This window comes from Barbatula barbatula (assembly GCF_947034865.1).
Source record: "Barbatula barbatula genome assembly, chromosome: 21".
In the NCBI taxonomy this organism is placed as follows: domain Eukaryota; kingdom Metazoa; phylum Chordata; class Actinopteri; order Cypriniformes; family Nemacheilidae; genus Barbatula; species Barbatula barbatula.
Genome location: NC_136784.1, coordinates 7,242,244 through 7,267,453, shown reverse-complemented (window position 1 = coordinate 7,267,453; position 25,210 = coordinate 7,242,244). Strand labels below are relative to the sequence as shown.

General features: G+C 38.4%; 3 protein-coding genes across 4 annotated transcripts in view; 2 read left to right on the top strand and 1 right to left on the bottom strand.

Moving 5' to 3' along the window:
- Nucleotides 1–17,371, bottom strand: part of eif3hb (eukaryotic translation initiation factor 3, subunit H, b) — a 43,153-nt gene extending 25,782 nt beyond the window's left edge. The window contains exons 1-2 of the mRNA XM_079485353.1: nucleotides 16,996–17,371; nucleotides 9,842–9,998 (exon numbers count right to left, since the gene is read on the bottom strand). Of these exons, the coding sequence (XP_079341479.1) occupies nucleotides 9,842–9,998; nucleotides 16,996–17,070 (232 nt within the window). The 5' untranslated portion in view covers nucleotides 17,071–17,371. The remainder of the gene's footprint in view (nucleotides 1–9,841; nucleotides 9,999–16,995) is intronic.
- Nucleotides 16,861–19,313, top strand: utp23 (UTP23 small subunit processome component). Of its 2 annotated transcripts, XM_079485355.1 has the most exons (4): nucleotides 17,133–17,377; nucleotides 17,522–17,716; nucleotides 17,800–17,974; nucleotides 18,062–19,298. In XM_079485355.1, the coding sequence occupies exons 2-4, from the start codon at nucleotides 17,529–17,531 to the stop codon at nucleotides 18,458–18,460; spliced, it is 762 nt and encodes a 253-aa protein (XP_079341481.1). In that variant the 5' UTR covers nucleotides 17,133–17,377; nucleotides 17,522–17,528; the 3' UTR covers nucleotides 18,461–19,298. The 2 variants fall into 2 exon arrangements, with proteins under 2 accessions (XP_079341480.1, XP_079341481.1); XM_079485354.1 differs by having other exon boundaries at nucleotides 16,861–17,716; nucleotides 18,062–19,313.
- Nucleotides 19,314–19,914: 601 nt separating this feature from the next.
- LOC306910487 (uncharacterized protein) lies at nucleotides 19,915–23,693 on the top strand (the record flags this gene model as incomplete). The annotated part of the gene is made up of 2 exons (XM_079485064.1): nucleotides 19,915–20,091; nucleotides 22,439–23,693. The coding sequence occupies 2 exons, from the start codon at nucleotides 19,915–19,917 to the stop codon at nucleotides 22,736–22,738; spliced, it is 477 nt and encodes a 158-aa protein (XP_079341190.1). The 3' UTR covers nucleotides 22,739–23,693.
- Nucleotides 23,694–25,210: the final 1,517 nt, after the last annotated feature.

Sequence of the window (25,210 nt, the reverse complement as noted above, 5' to 3'; positions counted from 1 at the left end):
AATGGAAGTATTGAAATGCGTTTAGGGTCAAATTTACAAACGGAAAGCTGGAAACGCACACGGGCACAGCAATTCGGATGTTATTTGTCCATTAGCAGTCAAATGTGCACAACAGCTTTTGCTGATAGCGACAAGCAAAGAGAAACAAACACAAGCTGAGCTTGACCTGAACTAGTTTCGCCTCAGGGAGAGACACAGCCTAGCTTGTGAGAGCTGGTAACGCCGCACTTCCGGGCACTCTTGACCAAATCCTAAAACCATCCTTCAGGCCATCGGATAACTTGTGTCAGAAGAGAAGACGGCAGGAATCTTGCTGGAGGGTGTATGGAGTAAAGGGGAAATAAAAACAAGGGGTTTGTTATGGTTGAGACTAGCTGTGGAGCAATGCATTTCAAAGCAAATATTTCTGGGCTCTCGCTGGGAGAGCGAGGGTGGCAAACAGTGCCCGGGGGGGCGGTGAAGCGGCACTTGCCTGATCTGATCTAACCGGAGATTAACCGCAGCTCTAATCCTCGCCACAGGCCGCAGAGGAGACGCCATCGACAGAGCGGCATGATCACGCTCGGCTGAACAAAAACTCATTAGGCCGTGCTTTAAACTCCACAATACTGCTTACCATCCCTGCAAGCAATACTTAACCTCTCCTGCACTGAGACAACAAGCAAAAGTACACAACAGGAGAGATATGCCCTGTTTAGGATATCAACTATAAAGCGAAGGCTGTGACACAGGGCCTCAGCAGAGAGGCTGATGGTTAAAGTGGAATTCACAGAGATGCAGTGAACAAACAAACACAGCGAACGCAGTGCTCTCTTTATCTTGCTCCAGTTGGTTTGTGTGTGCGCATGCTCCTTCTCCCGCTATCTTTGGTTGATGTGCATTATGTGCTATGAAAGGCTGAAGATAGACATATAGACTCGTTCGGTGCCGTGTCTGGGTCCATCAGATCATTCGGGGGCGCAGTCCTTCATTGTTGTTTCAGATTTCTGCCTCCGCTCGCGTTTGTCATAATCACGTCACTACTAGAGCAGGCTCCTGATTGGTTATCGCGGCTCGAATTTTCGCCAAAGTTCCGATTTTTCAACTCATTCGCGCCGCCTCATTCGCGTGAATCTCACGTCTTTGCATTGACTTAACATGTAAATCACTCGCGCTTAACGCTTCATTCGCGCTTGGTGTGAGCACACAGTAACTCTCGCCGGTTGGCGGGTTTTCTTTCGGGAGAATTGGCCAATAGGGGACTTAGAAAAGTTGTTACGAAAAAAAAATTCATTAGTGATGCACCGATATGTACATTTTTGGCCGATAACAATAACCAATAATTTTTTAACATTAAAGCCAATAACCGATACACAGTATCTAAATATTAATATAAAATTCCCTAAGACTGAAACAAAAGGCAAAAAGTGGACAACTACTTTAATTTAAATACATTGACTGCAGAAAGCAAGGTAACAATTAGTTCTCTAGTTTTCCCTAGTTCTTCTAGTGTACCAAGCCTACTTTTCACTAGTTTAAGATTCCTTAACCTTTTTCTGGAATATTTTTTATTTAATAAACAAATTATAAAGCAACCCAGAAAAAAAATATTTATTGTCACATGTCTAACAGGTCTCAAAACAGACAGCATTCAGACAATAGTTCAATTCAAACAATATGCTTTTGTTCCTATGAACTACACATTTATAAATACTTTATCTACATACTGTACCTACATTAAAAATGTTTTGCTAATAGCTGTTGGTGAATGATCATGACAGAAAAATACTGTACTGTACTTTAAGAACGAATGCTAGGGGACAGAAATACTACGTCATACGTCCAACTAGTTTTGTGACAAGTTGACCATGTCAAGCATGAAAAGACAGCAAGTTTAACATTGTAAAGAGGTCAGAATGCATGAAACACCATTGCACCTCCGCTTTAATATTTATATTTACATTTAGCAGATGCATTTATCTGTAGCGACTCCCAAGAGTGAGGAACAAAGTGATTCATTCTAGGGTGCAAAAATATGACAAATGCTTTAAATTAATGAAAAAAATGTGATTAATAGTCTTATGGAAATAGCAAATCGGATAAAGTTTGGAAAGTTTAGTGAATGTGAGGGAAGAGAGAGACCGCTGTTTACTGAGGGTGCCACAAGTCTTCGCTCAAAGGAGAGTGAAGGTATGACTTAAGAATTTTAGTTCTGATGAATACTAATAAATAAATAACTGTTACGTGATGATTAGAGATGCACCGATACTAAATATCTCCACCGATACAGATTATTCAAAGTGATATCTGCAGACACCAATTCTGAAGATTAAATTTAAAGAATCTCTTTCTGAACGTCATCAAATAAAATACTGTGGTGACTATTTATATTAATACTGATGAAAATGTTTTATATTCTTGTTTATAAAGTTTTTATCGGCAGATAGCGTGAAAAATTGCTTGTATCAACGATACAGATTATTGGCCGATATATTGCTGCATCTCTAGCTATGACATACACGCAAATATAATGAACAGCAACACCAATAATGTTACAAATTTGGGTAAATTGATTTAAGGTGAGAAAGCAAAATAAAAAGCACATAAATGTGAATGCCACACAATAATCACTTTACCTCGATTATTTAGTTTTGCTACACGTTAGCCAAAATTGTTGATTATACTTCATCATGATAAAGAGCCTTACTGGACTTATAACTGGACTTAAGTTCAAATCTGGCTTCAGTCACTTCTAATATCCCCCAACCGTATATCACATGCCATCGCATTGTGTACCAGCCACAAAATGGCCAAAAAGCTGTCAATAAATACAATTAATTACTACGGGCATCAAGAAAACAAGCTCAGCACATAATTTTTGATGCATCCAGTAGGCAAGGAAAATGTGAAGACTGCAAATCATATGCTTGGCATGCGACTGATGTCTGGGCAGGTGGCTAATGATGAAAGGTGTAAAGATTTAGACTGCACTAGCATGTGGCGGCAGTGTTTTCCATGGTTTTAACTGCAGCTGTGTCAAAAGCGTCACTTAGCGGATGGAAAAGCAAGACACACACATTTAATAAGTTGCTGGATTTAAATAACTGATTAGAAAAGAAAGGCTCATACGTGCCTCATGTCAGACAGGCTTCATCAAGAATCCATTGTGCTCAGCATCTAATGTCTTTTGACCCCTGTAAAACCAGACACCAGACCCCCTAAAGACCAGCAGACCCGCTTAGGCTGATTAAACCTTGTTTTTTCTATAGTTAAACAACATCCGATTTCTAAAGAAAAGTAAAGAAATAAAATGACATCCTAAGGGCATTAGGATGCAAAGCACAACACTTGACTGACGACATTCCTGAAAGCGTTCATTTTTCTTCATCCGCGCACTGTTAGCCGTGGCACACACCTCTCTTCCATCGTATGACAGAAACCAGAAATCACCTCAGAAATGCATCACTCCTGCCATGCAGGTAAAGTCGTAATGTTCGCTCATGTACCAAATACAAACTTACAAACATTCTCAGTGCACCTCTGCCTAGAAGCCGAGTTTATCTACAAGATCATTTACCAATGAATACCCAATTTTTCTGCCAGGAAATATGCTTGCCGGATTACCCCGAGCTGCAATATTTAAGTCGTACAAAGTTGTATTTATGTGTTTATCAGATGAAACCCTGCATCCAGTCAAAGTCACTGTGCTCACATACTTGTTGGTCCTTTTGAGAGGTCCCATAGTGGCACCTTGTGGTAAATGTGGATAGTAGCTTTTTATTCTGCATTACAGGCATCAAGTAACCAGACAGAACAAGTCATTTAGATTTTTCTCAATGTATGATTGCTTATAACATATAATACAATCAAAGCTATTTTTGATGTATTTACAATATAACACAGATTATCCTATTAGTAGATGCTCCATGACTTGAATTGAGTTAGTCTACATACAAAATGTGCGGTGTTCCCTGCACCAGGATAGAGAAACACTAGCAAGGATAATGAAGCATTTGAATGTGTGTCAGTGAGCATTATGATTCATATTAAACAAAAGACCATTTCCTGTTTTGTATTCTCCTCGGGTGGAACTGTTGTTCTGCATCTAGTTTCCTACAACATGCAAACAAATACAGAGAAACAAGCAAACGCAATTATTTGCCATTTACAGTTTCCTAAAACATAAGGTCGTCTCAAACACACGTCCGACATAAAGGAATTCTAAGGATTATTTTTTAGGGTAAATGTCGGGGCTGTGAGATTAATCGCATTTTAATAATGACAGCGATTTCGGCCTGCAATGATACAAGTTTGAGCAAAACAATCGTGATTATCATTTCACCCATTATCGTGCAGCCCTAGTTAATGCAATCCCACAATGCACTAAAATACAGAATGGACTAGACAAAAAAAAGTTATATTCTAAATGTACTTATATAATTGCACAGTGCAAAGCACAACTATAAAACAGCTGAGTGTAATTAAAAATGGATTACTTCAGCCAATTATTGAGCACGCTGTGTTTTTCTGTTGCTTTCTGCGTATTGTGTTCAAATCCGTCACCTAAGAGGTCCCATGACGCTTAGCCAAAGGCAGAGAATTTACACTATTTTGCTATTGTGACCAGGACTCAGAGCAAATCCACTCACATAATTGTCTATACATGCATTCTTGCGAAACCCACGGACCCCCATCTTAAGAGCTGCGAGAGAAATGTAAAAAGTTGCCCCTAATTAGGTTCTCAAGAGCAAATGACATTAAGGTGTGATATTTATCACTAAACGTGCGGCGCGGGCATCTGGGGCTTAAGAGTTCTGTAATTACCACAAGCGATAAATTCTGCTAATGAAAAAGTCTCGGGGGTGAAGCTTTGGGGAGAAAACGGCACAATGGCTGAGCAGCGACTGTTGTGGAAAGCGCTGACGTAGAAAACAAAGCAATACGACACGATGCGTTTGTGTGGATCAGAGGCTGAGGAAACATCTGCAGTTATCTCACCGACTGCTTTATCCCAGACCTGGAGTACAATGAAGAGATCTAGTAACAGCAAAAATGAAGTTCAACCCAACAGTGAACATTAAAAAAATGAAGTATAAACATAATTAACATCTAGGGCTGTGGAAAAATATCCATACAGCAGATTATCGGAATGTTTTTTATGATAGTGTATCTATAAATACAGTACACACGGTCATTATCTCAAGCATGAGCGAGCATGCTACACCAGCTTTCAGAGTCGACACGTAGGTTATGGGAATTGTATTGGTTTTAATTGAGACTATAATCATGTCTACTGGTGTGTGATTGGTGGGATGATGAAAAAAACCTCCCGGTGCTGTACAGCAAGTTGTATTTTCAGCTTTAATGTCTTTTTACTTACTTTATTTCTTGAGTGTATGGGTGAGGTCAGAATGACTTTTTTATGAGACTATAAATAATAAACACCACCTAGTTTTGTCTCGTTTTTGCAAACTACACCCAAGGAACACCAAAAGAGCCATCAATGTTAGCAGTGTTGGAAAAGCCGAGATTCACTCTAGTTGGGAACAGATTTTTATTTCTAAAACCATAGATGCAGAAAATGCCACATCAAATATACATAGCATTTGGAGGCTATTTATTAGGGCTGTGTGATATACCGTTATGTACATGACTACCGGTATTATTTTACGCCATGATACGAATTTAGCTATATAATGCATACCGAGGATAGCTCCCGTGCAGCAATCCATAAAGTCTTCATTCGCTGCCGGTACTATGACAAGACGAATAAAAGATGGAAAGACATAACCAGTGCAACAACACATTACATAGCGAAGGACATGGCACCCATTCAAACTGTGGAGAAAGAAGGTTTCAGAAAGTTGATTTAAACTCTGGAGCCAAGATACGAGATCCCCAACCGTAAATATTGCAGTCAAACACGCCTGCCACAGCTTTTCACCGAATGTCAGGAAAGAGTTTACAATAATTGCTGCACAATGCCATTGATAAGTTCGGTTTTATATTTGAACTTCCGAATGAATCGGCTGCTTGAACAAATCGAACGAACAAATAATTGAGTCATAACCACATTTACCGCCACCAACTGGAAGTTTTAGTTTCTTATTTAATCATTTAATAAAATAACGATTTCATATTTTTATTTTTATTAAAGAAATTAAGGATAGTATACACAAAATCACTCATCATTTACTAATTCTCATCATTGTTCAAAAGTCTGTGTAATAAATGTTTGATTTGTATTTTATTTTTATTTTTTGAAGCTGCTTTTGGTAATGTGTCTTCACATGATAATGACTTTACATTTTTCTTTTTGGGGGTAATTTTTCTTTTTGTCATTCTATTTTAATATATTTTTACCCTATAACTTTGGTTTCTTATTTACTAAGGTGTACTAAAATGTCGTAATATCGATATCGACAGTGAAAAATACAGTGATATGAATTTGAGCTCATATCGCCCACCCCTAATATTTAACGGACAAATGGGGGTAATCCTATACATTTGAAACTCTGACCCCCCCATAAAAATTCACACATTGAACTCCGCCCCTTCTATCACTTCTTTCTCCCCATTTCCAGCCTCGATTGCTACTGAATCTGAAAAAGAAATACTATAGGCGATAAAAATGGCTTTAGCTATTGGACCACTTGTGGACTTTAAGTTTCAAATAAACGCTTAATACTTTTTATAAATATATTCCTTTTTTATTTAGAAATAAATAAAACTACATACAATATTTATTTTTATTTATATAGAAATATGTATTTTTACATAAACATATTTTTAATAAGGGTAAAAATAAAGATGAATATATTTCACCATTTAGAGCTGAATCTAATGTTTTGTTAACTGTCTAAAAAAAACCGAAGGTCACAACTGAAGCTTATCTCTGTGAATGTTTGTATTACTCTCTTTAAGAGTTCCATCTCCCGTTTGAGTCTCTCCGAAGCAAACCTGCACTCCTCCATCAGATAAAACTCAATCTCAGTACCTGAAAGACTTCTGGTCTGTTTGCTACGGCCAAACACCGCAAATAAATAGAGTTAAGAGAATTTAAGACTGACAGAAGTCATCTCAGGTCACTGGCAGGTGTTCATAACAGATGAAGACGCTTGTGGGAACAAGACACGCTCACACAGAGAAAGGAAATGAATGCAGGTCTAACTCACCTATTTAAAAGTCAGCAATAAATAAAGCAACTGCCTTACAGGAATACATTGTGAAAGACCCCCGACTGCTCATTAAAGAGGAAATTTACACCTTTCTGCAACCAGAACAGTATACAGGCTTCTTGCTTTGCATATGAGGGGTGTTTAAATATCCATTAGGCGCTATAATCTGTCAGGCACAGGCCTACAGACTAAAGGCAGAAAGGAGAAAAACAAGCTGAAATGAAAGAGGGGTAACTTATGCACTCAGACGCACACTGTTATATGAATAAACCCTATAGCAGACCAGGAGAATAAATGAGGACACCACAGGCAGTGGCAGAGCCATGCATACTGGGTGATGTACGCTTCCTCGTAACGCTGGGCTGTAAATGAAGGCATTAGTGAGAAATGCTTCTCGTTTAGAATAATTACAAACATTGAACACTTCAGCTTTGTCCCAGCTTAAAAATAGGGTCGCATGCTTTTTCATGCCTTCTGACTCCTTTACAATGTTAAACATGCTGGCTTAGTGGCTTCTCATGCTTAACATGGTCAACTTGTCAAAAAACGACTTGGATTATTTGCATTATTATGAGTCACACTTTATGTCTGTCACTGGATTTTGCAAATGTCTAACCAATAAAACATATTTAAAAAGAGCTTGTCAACACAGTATTAAATCATAGAAAACAGGTTAGGGAATCACACAAAAATGTACTCAACAAACAACAGTGGCTCCCATTGACTTGCCTTGGTTTTGTGTGTATACAATAGAAGTGAATGAGTTGTTCGCCAACCAACATTCTTCAAAATATCATTTTTCTGTGTTCTGCAGAAGAAAGAAAGTCTTACAGGTTTGAAATGACAAGAGTGTGAGTAAATCATGTAAATGATAGGATGTTCATTTTTAGGTTAAATATCCCTTATAAAAAAAATGTTGGCATGTCAAATCCTGTAGCGTACTCGATTAAAAAATTAAATATAAAAATGACAGATGCTTCTTAAAGGTGTTTAACAATAACGTATGCTCTTAAACAAGCTGGGTTATTTACTAACCATGGTTGAGTTAAAGAGGGACGAACCCAACCTTTGGGGGTATAAAAATAAACTATGCTAGGTTGTCGGGACGAATTAAAAAAAATTTGGGATTCCAAATAACCCAAGACTTTTTGATGTTTCATTTTTGCGTCCAAATGTTTGTTTAACAAAGAAATGCTTTTGCTTTAAGCTTCTGACACCTTCCTGCTAAAATGTCACATTAGCGTCAGGTGCCGCAAAAACACAAGTAAAATCTGAAAAACTAGCCCGATCGAGCAAGAAATACTACTTTAATATATTTGAACTCTGACAATTCAAACACAGTTTTATTAAACAGAATCATAGTTTGCATCACACTTGGCAGCTCACAAAACTACACTCTACATTCATTCCGTTTCTCTACAGCCCATTACACTTTTGATATTGCGTTCCTGCCTATTTCTGCCTCCCGTGATGCATGGCCTGTCACACGAGCTATACCTGTGATCTTGCAGTTAGTAAAATCCAAATAAACAACATGCAGTCAGTGTCTCTCCCGTGCCGAGACCACAACGTTCTTGCTCTCGCCTCTCCAGAGGGAACTTGATGAGGCGTTCTCGCAAGCGCTCTCAAGAGAAAGCCCATAAAAGCCAAGCCCCAAACCAGCACAAGTTTCTGTTGAATTACACCGCAATTTACTTCATCGTTTACTAGTGCCTATCGATGGTGACGGTTTTCTGCCTTCGTGATCATGGCCGTGCTGGCAGACAGTAAATGGAGGTTGAAGAGAGAGATTCAGTGGATGCGATAAAATACACTACGAGGCGGCTCAACAATAAAGATGGCCAATGGCCTTTAGGCCAGTATTAGAGAGTTTGGGGCCAGCTGACAGGAGTCGTCCTTCCTGTGTTGTCTCCAAACACTCTCCTCACTGATTAATATACAAAGCGCAACAGCAAATTCTTATTAAAAGAAATATATTACTCAAACAACACTCTGGGCACAGACAATACTCCCTGAGGATGAGCAACAAAGACAAGTTGTGTACACAAAAGAAGATATTTTGTGAAATATCTCAGTGACTTTGCGTCCATACAATGAAAGTCAATGTTGTTTGGTTACTAGGGCTGTCACGATTATGCAACTTGGCTGACGATTAATTGTCTAATAAATCATTGCGATTAATTGTCTGTTTTAGGGCTTTGACAATTACAATAAAACTGTACTTCTATGTTAATGAAATATTGGTAGGCTGGTTTGAACATTGAGATTAGATTAAATTGTCCTACAGGTTTTTAACTGGTATGTGCTTTTTAAACATTTACATTTTACCAGTATTATCATACTTTAGTTACAATCAAATATGCAGTATGAAGGCACTACAGCTCCCCCTTGTGTCCTCTATAGAGATTTGCATGTTTTCCATGATCTGAGGTCAAACTATCGTTATGAGAATCATGACAGCCCTGTGGGTCACCAGAGACTAATAAGGTGTCGGTTTCCTTTCAACAATTCTAACTGAATCTATTTCCACAGATACTGTTAAACTTTCATAAACACGATCGATCCCAATCTTACACAAATCAGTGAAATGACAGATATCATACATTAATAACTGTAGCTAAAATGTCATTTAGAAAACAATAGAAATACTAAGTGATTAATGAAATGAATCTTTAGTTCCTCACCTTCATCAAAGTCAGCATCATCTTCAGTGTGTTGAGGGAAGGGGAAGCAGTTGGTGATCTCCAGTCTGTCCTCCACCACCAGCCCCAGCAGCACACCCTGTACCACTTCACTGCCCTGGCCTTCCTCCTGGTAATGCTTGATGATCTTTAGCACCACCTGAAACACAGACGTACAGGCTTGAAGATCTGCAAATCAATAGTACGAAAACTGATTGGAAAAATGAATGCGTCACACAATCTTTATAAATGCTTGAATTGTATTTTTATTTTTTATTTTATGAACTGGTCCAGGTGCTGAAGAAAACACAACCAACATCATGATGGGTTATAGGCAAACACTGGCTACCTTGAAGCAACTGAAACTGGTGTTAACATAATTTCACCCATTTGTGCTGCTTCATAGTTGTTTTACTATTAATTGTAAAAAGTGTGTTTTCGACACTTAAATATCTTAAATATAGATGAACTTCAAAAAATTATTAGAATAAAACTCGCTAGCAGGTGGGTTACAAAAAAAAGAGCTTAATCTTTAAATCATGAACCATAAAACAGATCATAAACATTTGAAATGAGAAATGTCTCCTGTAGAAACCATACGAGCACAGAAAGCATCTGCTATGTATTCCCAGGACAGTGGCAATAACGGCAGATAAAATACCACAGGTGAAGAGCACATCACCCAACATGCCCGGAGATAAGCTCAACAGCAGAGCGGAGCGTTTTTTTTCACGTTTTTATAGAAAAATCTAATTCATCTTCAGCCGAGGAGAGCGGTCTCTCGAATCTGCCGACAAAGCAGTATTGATCCAGTAGTCCGGGAGGGCAGCACCTTACACAATAATGGATTTTCAATGTGACCACCAACAGGCATGGCCTTATTTAAAATGACGTTCCATGAAAAACATTCTCTAGATGCTGATAAACTGGAACGCTTTGTTCGTCAGACCAGTACTGAAAAGTTAGTGGAGCACGAAAGGAAAGATGTGGTTAATAAGAATCTGGTTCCATGTCCTTTGACAAAGGTCTGTGCTTAAGTCTCCCCATGCTTAAACAGGATTAAAGAATCCAATAGGAGAACAAGATCAATACAACATGATCCATTCATCTCCAAAGCCTCATCTGCAGCGTGTGCTTGGAAGCAATTTTCCAATCACAGAATGACTTTTACAACTACAACCTAGAAATCACCCAGCGGAAGATCTGCAATGTCTGGGTATCCCTACATAGTAGGCAGCGGGACCCAGTAGTGTCCAAGATGCTTTTTCTTAAGGTTGCTTGGAAGGAAAAGTTGTACCCCCCTTGTTGACAGAAAAGCTGACGGAGCCTGTTGGGATTGATGAATCTGTCCAAACAATTATATTAGCAAAATTGACTGTCACCACGGTTCCAATTTTACTTACAGAACATACATAATTATTAAAACCCCAGGAACCCGACAGCAAACTATTCAAGCCCATAATGGCCTAACGGAGAGGCAGAGGCATGAATGATGGTAAGCTGGCAGGGGTTTTGAATTCTTGGTTGTCAGTTGACGGCTGTATTGGTGGCTTGCCATCTGATTATCAATAATACTGACAGCCTCCGATATGAGCACTTAGGCTATTAGGCAGGACTCCAGCCGTAGCTTTATTCACGCTAAACCAGGCCTCCATCACCTTTGCTGCTAGGCAGGACACGTTTCTAGTGGGAAGAAGTGAGGCGAGTCATATTTCAACTGTGACTGTAAATAAGTGGATGATTGTGTTGTTGCGAAGCACCCCGAAGGCTATCAGGGAGCTGTGAACCCATGTGTCCCTACCCAATAATTCAACTGAAAGGCACATCATCACATTACATGCCATTGGTTCTTGTGATGAAAACAACCAATGAGATTTGAAGTTATCTATATGCCGCCGTATTTTATTTTAGCACTCTGATATGTTTATTCAAGTTAACATTTTGCAGAATAAGTATTAACTAAAATTGGATTTAGATTACTTTAACAACCGATATGTGTGCTTTATTAAGATTCACTATACAAATCCCGTATAAGATAACACATTTGTTTTTGTAAAGAAAGTAAGTAAAATACATCCGGTTTGGCATCAGGATGAGACAACTATGAGAGAAATACTCCTTTATTTGAAAATGCAAATTAAGTGCTTTCTGACTCCCACCTATAGAAAGCACTTTGTCTATGAGCGGGACTCAGAAAGTTCCGGAACCTCATGTTAATGTGCGTTGCGAAGATGAACGGATTACCTAGACTTTTCGAACAACTTGATGGTGAGTAATTCATGGCAGAATTTTCCTTTTTTTTCGGAATTCCCCTTTACAAGTCCAGTGTATGAAATGTTGCAGCATCAAGTGATGAGGTTGCGAATTTGAAGCACTTAAGGGACAGGACTAAGATTTTGTCATGTTTTCGCTTCTTTGGAGAAGGAGAGTGGACCTTTAAGCAATAATAATTATACTTTAGCATTAGAAATATTACCATAACTAAAGAGTTTACACATATTGGTGGGTAAACCATTTCAGAAACATAAAAAATTATTTTGGTAATAACCAGTACAGTTAGTTTAAGGCAGTTGTGGCACAAACCTTATACTGGGTGGTGGTGGTCTAATAAATATTCTGGTTGGTTGTATTTTGCTCCAAAGTTTGTGTAGTGTCAAAAACTGTTTCACATCTTGAAAAATAGTCCATGAGATCCATATATTTGAGTCATTTTTTTTCAATACTGTGCTGTTCGTTTTGTAGTTTCTGCAAGGCAGGAGAGAAGCACAATGAGCTCACACAACATGCAGGCAATATGTACTGTACATCCAGGTGTGTCTAGTTTCGACAAAGCCCACACTCTTTGTCTTCTGGGGACAAGGTGACTGTGAGAGTTACAGAACAAGTGGCATTCACAGGTCGAAAAAGTGAGCGATTTCTAACACAAGCTGAAGCCACCGGGGATCTAGAGTGAGAATGAGGCGGGCATTGAGTGCTAGTCCCTACAGTCCCCATCTGTCAAGCACATTCAAACTCGGACACTCCAAAGTCACAAGGAAGAGCAGGAGTCTTCAATAAGTTGCACACCTACCAGCTTTTTAGAAGAAAGTGGATATATGACCTCGGTTTAGCTTGCGGCAGCGTCAATGGTCCTGTATTGATCAATGCATGTGTCCCTGGGAAGAGAACTTTCAGGAACATTCGAAGTAGGCAGCAATCTTACTGTTTGCCATGAAAATCGCATTCCTCACACAAAACACAGAAGACTCAACTAACAATTGTTTTCATCTTGTATTCATTTTTGTCTTCGTTTTGTAGCTCAGTGCAATGCATAATGGGATTGTTTTCATCACTAAGCACACAACATTTCGACAAACAAGAACTTCACAAGAGTTATTGAAAGATAAGAAGTCCCCAAGCATCAATTACAAATAAAGGACGGGCAGTAAATTCCTATGGGCACCTCAGTCAGGGAATGACACAGAACTGTAAAGAACACAGAAGGACACTCAGTAAACTATTTCTATACGTCCTGCTCTTGTTGCCCTAAGCAGCTTCTTATGGAGCGTCATCTGCACCAGCTCAGCAATCAATCTCTTTTACGCTTGCTGTAGAAGCGCTCCAGGTATACAAAGAATCACATTCTCAAGACTGTTAATCTGCATTTAAGAGCCGAACGTCACAGCGCCATCGGCTCTCAAGGACCCTCTGGGGCCGAATGTAAGCTCCACTCACGCTAACCTTCTGTCACAATGCGAATCCACAGAAAAGTTGTTGGGGTGAAGTGTTGTGTATGCATCTTTTTAATGCACCTAAACATGCCAGTCGCAGTATCTGAGGAATGCTACATAAAGCCAGCATCGCTGAGTTATCATCCATTTGCATGATGGGAACCAGAAGCATCGAGCTCAAAGGGATAGTCGTTTCGATAGTTCGTTCTCGCATCATTCCAAACCTATATGACTTTCTATTTTCTGCAGAAGAAGAGACATTTCTCAAAATACCTTCTTTTGTGTTTCACAAAAAGAGAGTCGCGTGTTTTGAACTCCGTGAGGGTGAAGAAATGATGACAGAATTTTAATTTTTGGGTGATCGTTCACTTTAAGTACGACACAGATCTCTCATCACTCAGGACATTAAGGGAGGGGGTGTTCTAACGCTCATGTCTGAGAAGATATAAAGTACTGCTGATGTGCTGGAAGTAAAAGGCGACACACTTCACACATTTCTGTGGATCACTGGCGCCCCCTGTTGACCGCTCTCTTTAACTCTGGATGCCAAACGTTTAGAAATTTGGCGCGGTTTGCTAATACAGTGAATGCAACACTAACAAAAGAACAAAAACACAATAAAAACAAAGGTTGCCTGAGCATTCTGTGTATAATCTGTAAAATGAAAACGCATAAAAGTATAGGTTAAACTGCAGGTGGTTTAAAAGTTACAAGTAGACTACATATAATGGATCCGTTATAAATTGTTTCTGCACACATAACTCCTCAGGGAATCAGAAATGATTGTAACAATGCCCTGATGTAATTCTCATGCATAAGCAGACTTTATTTCAGTTTGCTTCAAAAGTGCTTAGCTATTGGATGAAAGGTCAACAAAATAAAGAGTTTCGCTCTTATCAGTGAACGAGAGAGCGCGCCAAGGAGATACATATTCCTGGAAAGGATTTGTAGAGCTCTCCGTTTAAGCTGCTTACCCACCCCGAAGCAGTAGCCTCTCTAATCCTCCTACTTTATTCATTTAGCTTATTTCTATTCATTTAAAAAACTCTGTAAATAGCAGGTCTAAAAAATAGGGCACTGTAACAATGACTGACACTCAGGTGGCTGAAGCAAATGGGAAAATACGGCAGATGGTTAATATCAGGGTCTTCCTCTATCCCGTCTTCTTAAGTCGCTGCTTTGCTCTCTGGGGAGGATTAGCGAGAGTAATTGAATATCAATGACACCAAAATAAGATTTTTTTTACAATGACTTGTAAATCCTTTACCTTGAGAAAATAAAATGTGGCTAGAAATAAGAACAGCTAGAAAAACATTTCATTTGAAATGGATAGACATTTTCTGTTGTGAGATTGTGAAGCTCCACAGCTGACGGACACAACAGGGAGCCGCAGAGATGATGTAATTTTGTATGCAAACCCCTTAAGCGAGTTCGCATTTTAGGACTTCCTGTTCCATCGCTCCAAAGTCTTTGGGTTATTGGTAAATCGCCCAAAAATAGGTCTATGGTAAAAATACCTCTAAATATGTTCACGTTTTATTCTATGACATAAAAAACACCAATCATAAACCGCTTGTGATTTTTTATTGAAGCCTTATTGTGTCTTAAAAACTTGCTTAAAGCGACTACGTCCTTTGGCGGGGACGTTAGATGTCATCGCGCATATAAAGCTCACAAATAATGCAACATGGGCACAAATCTCTTAAAATGTAGACTAAATAAAAGACAAGCTTTTCTTTCTTTGAAAACTCTGCTGTGAAGGGGTATGAAGATGAGAATTAATCTATAAATTGAAAAAAGGGCAACTACCGCTCAGACAATATATTACAGGAATACTACAGGAGACATTTAATAGAAAGAACTGGTTTATTATTCTGCACGCCCCATTCATGTCTTTATACAAGTTTCTGTGAGCAGAGGGCTAGAAACACAACGAATGATGATGTCAGCGTCTGCTGAGCCAAAAACAGAACAATAAAAAGTCCCGGCGAGACGCACGCGTGCGTGAGGGTATGCGTGCCTCAGTCGCTCAACTCTTGGGAAATACAAACAAAACAAAACCTTTAAGAGGCTCAAAATGTTGCTCAGAACAAATGCTTCAGCTGTGAATCCGCAAAGAGGCGTATCAAACTTCAATGCCTGCGGTCTGAGCGCCAGGAGACTGCAGAGAATGCGCTGAAAAGCCCACAGACAGAAAATCATTCAAGAGCTCCAACCAGCAGAAAACAGGGAGTCGAGTTTTAGTAAAGGCTAAAAAACAGCCTGCAGGGCAACTGAAAATCAATGAAATCAACAATGGCAGCTTTGCTCGCGGCACCTTGATAGGGAATAGGTTTTCCTGGGCTACAGCCTAAAAACTACAAAAGTGGAACATTCAGTGTGACAACGCTCACAAACACACCAAAAACTAAAGTTTCTGCGCTCTCACGACATTTGGCCATGATCCCTTAGCAGCGGGGAGTGAGGAGAGAAAGTTGAAAGACTGGGATGGTTCCATGAGTTTATAAGTTGATGACATCGAATTGCAGTGCAATTTTGCTCAGCAAGGCTCTGAAATAATGTAAGGCTCTGTACTACACCAGGATAACTATGGAAACAAATCTTATTTAACAAAAATCTGCTGACTAAACCGCTGGAAGGGATTTCAAGTGATTATAGAAAATTATAATGAGGCAGACCTAAATGTAATGCAATGACAACAAATCTTAACTTAATGATTAAGATAAAAATGAACACAGGTGTCATTTCTGAGCAAAAATATGAAGGGGTTGGTTCCAAAATGAGATAACTAACAGAAATCATGTTTTTTTATTGTGCATTCCAATTAAAATCAATCAAACGGCTGTTGGTTTGTTTTGATTTCAGCATTAATAACTAAAGAAATACATATAACACAATAAAAACATAACAAAATAAAAAACATGTATTTTGAACATCTCATTTTGGAACCAAACTCTTCATATGGACTTTCAATCATGTTAGAAAGAAAAAGCATGTATTGAACTGTAAATAGACATCAAATCATCTACCGTTACATAGAAACTTAATGATTCTATAAAGAGGTAATAAACCGCACCAAAAACTCTTCACAATGACCAATCTTTACAAACATGTTTTACTTTCAGTTGTTGCACAAGATTTATGACTACATGGACAACAAAACACTGTTAACAGTGTCTAACGTAATTGTTTGCACAAGCTTCCCTTACGGGTAACTTTGGGATTCACACTGACACGATTCTATATATATTATAAGTCACTGAATATATATCTATATATATATATATATTGAATCAATATTCATATTGAATTGAATGAATGGCAATGTCTAGATTGACAGCAGCCTGACCAGCCTTTCCTTTCCTTGGCATGCAGGAGAACAACAAACTGATCTGGAACCGTTTTAAAGCACTTTCTGTACAGCGATTTAGTTAAACATGTTCTCACCAGTCCGTCGATCTGGATCTGTTTTACAGGAAAATCCAGAGTTTTTCCAGACTCGGTATCTTTTCGAGTTGACATCTTTACGCGCGCTGGTTCGGAGAAAGTAGACCGTTAAACAAGCGACTTCCGGTGAGCGTGCAGCTGCGTTCGTAGTCTGGGAAACATCGATCATAGTGTACGGTTCCTATAGTGAGTAATTCAACACAAATCAGGATATTTGGATCTAATAGTTTTTAATTAATTTAAATATTAGACATTGTAGTTTATAAAAAGTAGCATTTAATTCTACTGGACTGTTTGCGCGTGTGGTTAGCAAATATTGGACAGTTTTCCACCCGGTAACTTTTTACTGTTACTACGTTGCTACCATGCTTGTGGCATGAGCGTGAGTTCAGCATATCATTTTATTGACATACTTGCATAAACCGATTATTTAAACAATCGCGAAGTTTATATGTTTCGATTTTCTTTACGATTTACTTCGGATGTTTTCGTACTAACTGTCTAAGTTCATAATTGGATATTAAAGAGGCATAATGAAGATAAAACGTCAGAAGCATGCGAAGAAAAGCATCACTTTTTATAAGTACAACTTCAGCTTTCGGGAACCTTTCCAAGTATTGCTAGATGGGACATTTTGTCAAGCAGCGCTGAAGAATAAGATACAAATTAAAGAGCAGTTGCCAAAGTATCTCATGGGAGAGGTTCATCTCTGTACCACGAAGTAAGTTTATAATGTTATAATTTGAGTTTTAATATCTCAATTTAATTAGTGATGTAGTGACGTGTTTGCATCGGTCCTTGCAGCTGTGCACTGAAGGAACTTGAGTCTCTTCCGAAAGAACTATATGGAGCAAAACTCATTTTACAGAGATTTCAAATCAGGAACTGCAAACACACCAAAGAACCACTACCTGCGTCACAGTGTTTGCTGTCAATGCTTGGGGAGACAAATCCACACCACTACTTCATTGCAACACAGGTTGGTACTTCTGTTGTATTGTGGAATAAGTAAAACACACTGTAAAATGGATAAAATCTAATGATGCACTCTTATCCTTATTCTTAGGACCACGAGTTAACTACAGCCCTGAAAAAGATCCCAGGGGTTCCCCTGCTTTACATTATCCAGAACACCATGGTTCTAGACAAACCCTCTGCTTCTACACTGAAGCACGTAGAAGCTGTTCAGCTGGGTGAAATAGTGAGCCCATCCCAACAAAAAAGCATACAGAGTCTTAAAGAGAAGCAGGGCCTCGGCAAAGATGGTGAGGAGAGAAGAGGCAAGAAACGCAAAAGAAAATCTAACAACCCGAACCCTCTTAGCTGCCTAAAGAAAAAGACGAAACCAATGCAACAACAGCCTAAAAAGACTGAAGGAGAGAAAAAGAAACGGAGTCGACACAAGAAACGAAAGATTGCTGGCGGAGAGACGGCAGCAGTCAGCTCAAACCCCACAACTGCCTAGAGTCAAACACCACATAAATATTTTAAAGAATGTCGTTTATTGTATAGACGTTTCAGTGACCATCCATATTTACAACCATACTGTTTGTCTAATAAACAAGTTTAGTGGAATTTCAATACACGGGCTGAGGTATTGTTCATTTGTAGAGCGGGCTTAATGTTTGGACATTAATTTTTCAATGATAAGAGCAATTTTTATTAAGGGTGCATTGAGAAAACTCTTTTATGGTAAATGTAAGAGTTCGAGACAATAAGAATGTAAATATAAAGGGGGCTGGAGTGGTCTTTTACTGGCCTTTGTGTTCTTTCTTACCACAAGAGGGTGTTACAGCATCCAAATGCAAAACATCTTACGAGATCTTTAGGCTCTCATGATGTCATCTCCAAAGATGTGTCAGTCATCTAAAGTCTTAAATTGAACAACAGGTTGTATATGATGTAAGATATTTGATTTAAGTATTGCATCTCAAGCTAGATAAGTTTGAAACTAGAATATCTTTTGGCATAGCAGAGATGGATGGTCCTGTATGGATACTATTTGGCTAACAGCACTAGAAGGATGTTAAATTTGATTCGCGTTTTACTACTAAAAAAAGAATTGGTCCAATTCTGTCTTTTTGAATAGCCTCTAATGTCAGAAAAACATCTAAAACTATTGTTGCTTTGAGCTATGGTTATAATTTGGGTTTATATATAGCTTTAATTGTGTCCCATTTATTTTTATCCCGACTTCAGTTGTATGGCTTATTTGTGCAGGTTGCTATGGAAAACAGGGAGCATGCGACTCCACATGGCTGCCTGGGCGGTCGTGTTCATCGGAGTTTAAATAAAGGGTTCACAAAGCCGTTGAGTTTAATTTGCCCTCATAGACAGTTTGACGAATAGCTCTGACTATTGTGAGAGGAAAAATAACCTCACTATGCTGGTCTATTGGCAGACTAACATCTGTTAATAGAACATGAGATAATCAAAGAAAACATTTCATAATGTCTCCCTGTTTATGCAAGTTTACCTGTTCCCGAAACAAATGACCAGAAGTCCACTCAGTTCTTGCTATTTACTGTCAAGAGACTGCCAAGGACATTCCTTAGACTCGAGTTGTCTTCACTAGTACTTCCTGGAAAGCCATGGCAACTCCACATCCACACGTCATTTGTCCATGTGCATAAAAAACAAAGCACTATAGGCACGGCTGACGTCATTTTCTACGTCATTCACTCGCACATAAACACTGACTTATACTGAATGCAAAATGAGCACGTTTGTGTGAGAATTTATGGGACTGTTGGGATGGAGGGGTGTGCTTTAAGTGTCTTTCCCAGAGCGCACTCACTGATAGTGAAGATTAGCTCTCTGAGTGACAGTTGATAGAAATTGACAGAGCTGTGTATCTTACAGCCGACTAGAGAAATAAAGCTACAATCTCTCAATCAGCTGTAATTTTATTTTAAAACAATGGAAGTCGTTCTTACCAGACTGAGGGATTTCTCCTGTAAAGACACTTGTTTTGATCAATCCACATCAGCAGTGAAGTGCATGGACTCATCTTCATCTCAGGAGGTGGGCAGAGGGGGAAGGAATGCAGACCGGTTGGACATTGAGACTGCACTGGCTTGGCTGAGAAAAGAGCTGGTAAGATTTTTCTTTTGACTTTACTATAAAAAAGACATGAAGACATAGGATAGTTTTGTGTTGTTTGTTTATTTTACAATAAAGGTCATTTTAGTTTACTAAAATTTAAACTTTGAAAACGTTTCTGTTCATAAAAAAAGATTAACTGTAATCTTTTGCCTCAAAAATACACTGAAATAAGTTCAAAGCACTAAAATTTGAATAATAGACAAAAACTAAAATAAAACTTAAATAAAAATGTTTCTATCTTAAATAGCAACATGACAAACTACTTATAAAATGACAAAAGCATATACCAGAACTAAAATTAACATTAAAACAAAAAATCTAAATATAAATGCTAATTGAAAATATTTGAAATCAAAAACTATAATAACTGATAAGTAGCATCGATACATTTGTCATGCCTCTTAACTTGAAAATAGATGCATTATGCTATATTTCAATTGTTTTTTTAACTATTCCTATAGCTTAAAGTGATAAATCACCCAAAACATTCTGTCATCATTTACTCACCCTCTTGTCATTTCAAACCTTTATTTCTTCTGCAGAACACAAAAGTAGATATTTTGAATAGAGTTCCAAAGAGCACTGGCCCACATACACTTCTATTGTATGGACACAGATCCAGTGCAAATGAATGGGTGCCGGTTAACAACATACTTCAAAATATCTTCTTTTGTGTTATGCAGAAGAAAGTCACACAGGTTTGAAATAACAAGAGGGTGAGTAAATGATGACAGAAGGTAAGGGGTTTGATTCCCACTGATGAAATAAACAAATGTAATTGTTTTGGCAATTAATATGTTTACTGCTGTTTCTTTATCTTAATATGAATCATGCATAAATTCAAATGTTTATACTTCCAATGGTGGGATCTGTATAGTGGTGGTCTAATGTGTGTATGTGTAAGTGACAATGTTACTTGCATGTTTATTGTCATAGGTGCAAGTCCTTTCAGCTTCAATAAAATCAGAGGTCATCTTGATTTATTCTCTCATGAATAGTTATGGCCATCGTGTCACTAACATGCATGTTGAGACCGTTACAGCCACTCAAGGGTTAAATTGTAAGCAGGGACATTCTCCGTTAGATATATTGCTTGGCATTTAAAGCATGTGTACTGGTGACTTGTCATGGCAACATTCTACACAAAAGACACTACAAGAAGCTTTAATAAACGTGTCATTGGTTAATGTTGACCATTTACGTAGTTCTGTGATTTTAAACTTGATGATGTCATCAGGCTTTCGTTTCTTTTACATTACGTTATCTCAATTTTATTTTTATTTACACTGCAATGAAACAAAAACATATACACTTATAAAAAGACATTCAAAGAAAATTAACTTAATGATGAGCTCAAATGTTAGTGATGTCATAACGCAGTTGACCTTTACCATGCTAACATAACTATAATTCTGTCTGTATAAATACCATTTGGCTGTTTACAGTTTTATGTGTTGCACGTCTCATTAATTCCACTTAATTCAGAAATTCAGTGAAAGATGGGGGAAACATGTCTGCCCAGTGGTCCCATGTTGCTCGTTTTCAGCCAGATAAGGTTTAACTGACCTCTCACACGTCAGATGTCTAGTTGTGCAGTGAATAGAGAACGTTTTTTGGTCGGGAACGCTCATTGTTTGATTTTTTGCACAGTCAGATTGGCTTGTGACATTTGCAGGAATTCAGTATATTATTTTCTTTCACAGCATCCAGTTAGACAGCCAGAGTCTCCAATACAAATAACAGAAAGAAGGAAAGGCATTTGCATCTGAAATAAAACACTACCCGACTGAAATACTTTCAACTATATTGGTGAATGCAAAGACAAGAACTCATTCAGCATTGTAATACCTCAACCTTGGCCTGAGGTTGCTGAAATCTGGTGGAAATTATTATAATTTGATTTTGACGTTTGTATGGTTCGTTTTGTTTTGTTTGCCCTGAATGTCATAACCGTTATATTAAAAAAGTAAGATCCTCACAAGAAATGTTCCACACAACAATGCCATATAAGAAAAAGTTTTGGTTCCACAAAGAACCTTTCAGTCAAAGGTTTTTAAAAGCACAATTTCCTATGGAATGTTAAAGAATGTAATGCGTTATTTATGAAACTATACAGCCTTTGAGTTTGAATGATGCAGTTTTGTTAGAGGTTATCTTTTTTTATTGCTGAAGGTTGTTTTAGAACCGTAAGTCTGATGTTGCCTTAGCTAGCTGACAAACTGAATGTGTTGTGTCTTACAGGTGCCTGAAAACACAAAATACTCTTTATTTTCAAATTTATTTTTTCACAAAAAAATATATATCAAAAAGTAAAAACATTGAATGTTCTGCTTTGTAGATGGAGATGCGTTCTCAGGACCAGGCTCTGATCCGCCAGCTGATGGATCTCCATGACGGCATTCAGGAACTGAAGCAGGAGTGTGCAAAAGCAGAAGAAGAAGAAGAAGAAGAAGAAGAAGAAGAGGAGGTGGAGCCATACTGGGACTCAGGAAGTGATGGCGGAGGCAGCAGCATGTCCTCCTTCTCTGGAGAAATGTGCTTTTATCCTTCCATCTGTTCCTTTGCCACATGTATGAGTCCTGTTCCCCTTGGCTATTTGCCCAAACGGGCTTTCAGCAGACGCAGTTCTGTGCCCTGAGTCCAGATCAGTGATGTGCTTGTTCAATACACCATCAGAGGGAACATCGCACATTGTTCCATCTTGGGACATTGGATGATAGAAGTTTAAAAACTTAAAGTACGGTTTTTAAGATAAGGTGAGAGCAAACCTTATGAGCTCTTTAACTTATGAAAGGATAGAAATGGAATATGAAAGATGAATGACAAGGTCTAGCAATAGGCTGCTATTTGTTTACCTGAATGTATGAGTAATACACTTGTTTTGTTCACTTCAAAACTGTTTTTCTGTGCACGAGTGCATTTTACCTCATGATATTTTTAAAACTGTTCCAGCATTCCTCCACACGGTCAGTATGGAGTCACATCCACATAAATGAAATCGACTATGAATATTAAGAGACATAATACTCTGACAGATTCTTCATGTGGTCAATAACTTGCAAAGACTTCATATGGTGGACCGACCCTCTGTTTGATTCAGTCATTGAATCATATACAGAACAGTCTTTGTGTGAGTAAATGAACCCTGCTGTCCGCTGGCAGGGAATGAAATAAGGACTGTCAGATTTTGAATGTAGTTTAGTAGAGTTAAACACTACAACACAATTCAACTGCAATCTGACAGTCATGACTTTAACCATTTCATATGTGAATTGTGACAAGCAGTTAGGATGTTTTCTTTTTTCTTTTATTGCTCTTAAGTCACAAAAACAAGTGTTTAAACCTTTTGACACACTTCTTTTCCAATTAGTAGGCTATTGGATGATTCACCAGTGGTTGATGTTCAACTGTACACAAAGAATGTTTTTAAATGGCTGTCTGCTGTAAGGGTTGATGTGGCATGACATTTTTTTAATGATGATGTGAAAAAGTATTCACTGATAATGTAAAGCTTATGGGACAAATATCACCAATGATATGACATAATTTAATCTTTTGATTTTATACTAGCATGACCAGAAGTCAGATCTTTTAATAAAAAACAAAAATCCCAAATAATGAGTTTTGGGAGTTGAGTTGTCATTTCATCATGCCACGAACCAAAGACATTTTAATAAACTAACATCAGACAGCCTTAAAATCCCACCATCAGTGGAAATACATATCAGCTATGGGTCTTCTAGAAAAACCTATTATATAAAATGTGTTTATACCAAACATGCTCACTCCAACCTGTTTAAGGCATCTTTGGGTATAAACTAGAACACATTATGATTGGCAGTGCCTTCTAAATGCCTTGGTACAGGTTCCACACACTTATTCTCATGATGCCAATTTTATTACTTGTAATTGTGCAATATCTATTACATAATGCAAAAACAAGGAAACTTTAACATTGTTGGTTCCCCGCAGGGGCCTCACAAGAAAGATATAAGAAAAAAGTGCTAGCAAAATTGTCAAAATATTTTTGTAATCACAAACAATTCGCTCATTTATCATGGAAAGGTATAAAACACAGATTTAATTCACATCCCTATCTATACCTTCATCTAATACTAAATATCTCTCCCAATATGACACAAGTCTGATTCACGTTTCCTCTGCGCGGTCGCCGCTGTCAGGCTCCGAAAGCAAGCATCCGTTCTCCCGTCTGAGCCTCTGAATCTCTTTGTTAAGTCCCAGCAAAGTCTGAGCGAGCTGTCGGTCCTGAGAGCGCATATCTAGCTGCATGTTAAACAGAGGGAAACAGATGAGCCATTCACACTCACATACAGAACAGGTGGATGAACTACAGTATATACTGTACGTACTGTATATTTCCTGGCCAACCAACAAAGAACACATCATGTTAACCATTCGAACAATGACATTATTATAAAAGCATAATTTAATGTTCAAAACATACCAACTCTGATCTTAACCATGTTATGGCTCCATCAATTTTGGCCCTTCGAAGTTCTTCATTGACTTGGAAAGTCTTTCCGATGGGATAAACCGTCCCGGTGGAGGTTCTTGGTTCTGCTGTTGTTCTGAAGGCATGTAGCAGTCTGTTCTTGATGTTCTCCAGAACCATGATGGACACAGAGTCCTCATACTGAGTGTCTGCATTCATGACATCCAAAAACAGTAATAAACGTTAACATAAAGTAACTGAGGGTGTATCTTTATCCAAACGTCCATCCAAGGAACAAGAGTTTTTCTTCAGCTTTTTCCTTCTATACGCGTGAAGCTGCACACATCCTTTCACACAAGCGTTCCTTCTTTGGCTCGCCGTCTGCTTCCTTGAACGCTCAGATGAATTGCATAGATTGATAGAGAGATTCTGTCCCGGATTTGAAGCATTTTTTGTCTCTCTCTGTCTCCTTGCTCCGGGACCCGCTTGTTTTGTCACTGTTACTATGGCAAACCCGCCCCCTCCACCCCATCCCCTTCAGTAACCCCAATAAGAATGGAGGGACCTTGTAGACAAAGACTATTGTTGCTTTTGAAGAACTGAAAAGAATCCCCTCCCATTTTCTTCTTCCCTCTTTTATTCTGCCCATCTAAGCTC

Excerpts from the sequence above, each read along its gene's own strand:
- utp23 (XM_079485354.1), top strand. The coding sequence starts at position 17,529 with ATGAAGATAAAACGTCAGAAGCATGCGAAGAAAAGCATCACTTTTTAT. Across the intron at positions 17,717-17,799 it reads GTTCATCTCTGTACCACGAA|CTGTGCACTGAAGGAACTTG; the intron begins GTAAGTTTATAA and ends CGGTCCTTGCAG. Across the intron at positions 17,975-18,061 it reads ACTACTTCATTGCAACACAG|GACCACGAGTTAACTACAGC; the intron begins GTTGGTACTTCT and ends CCTTATTCTTAG.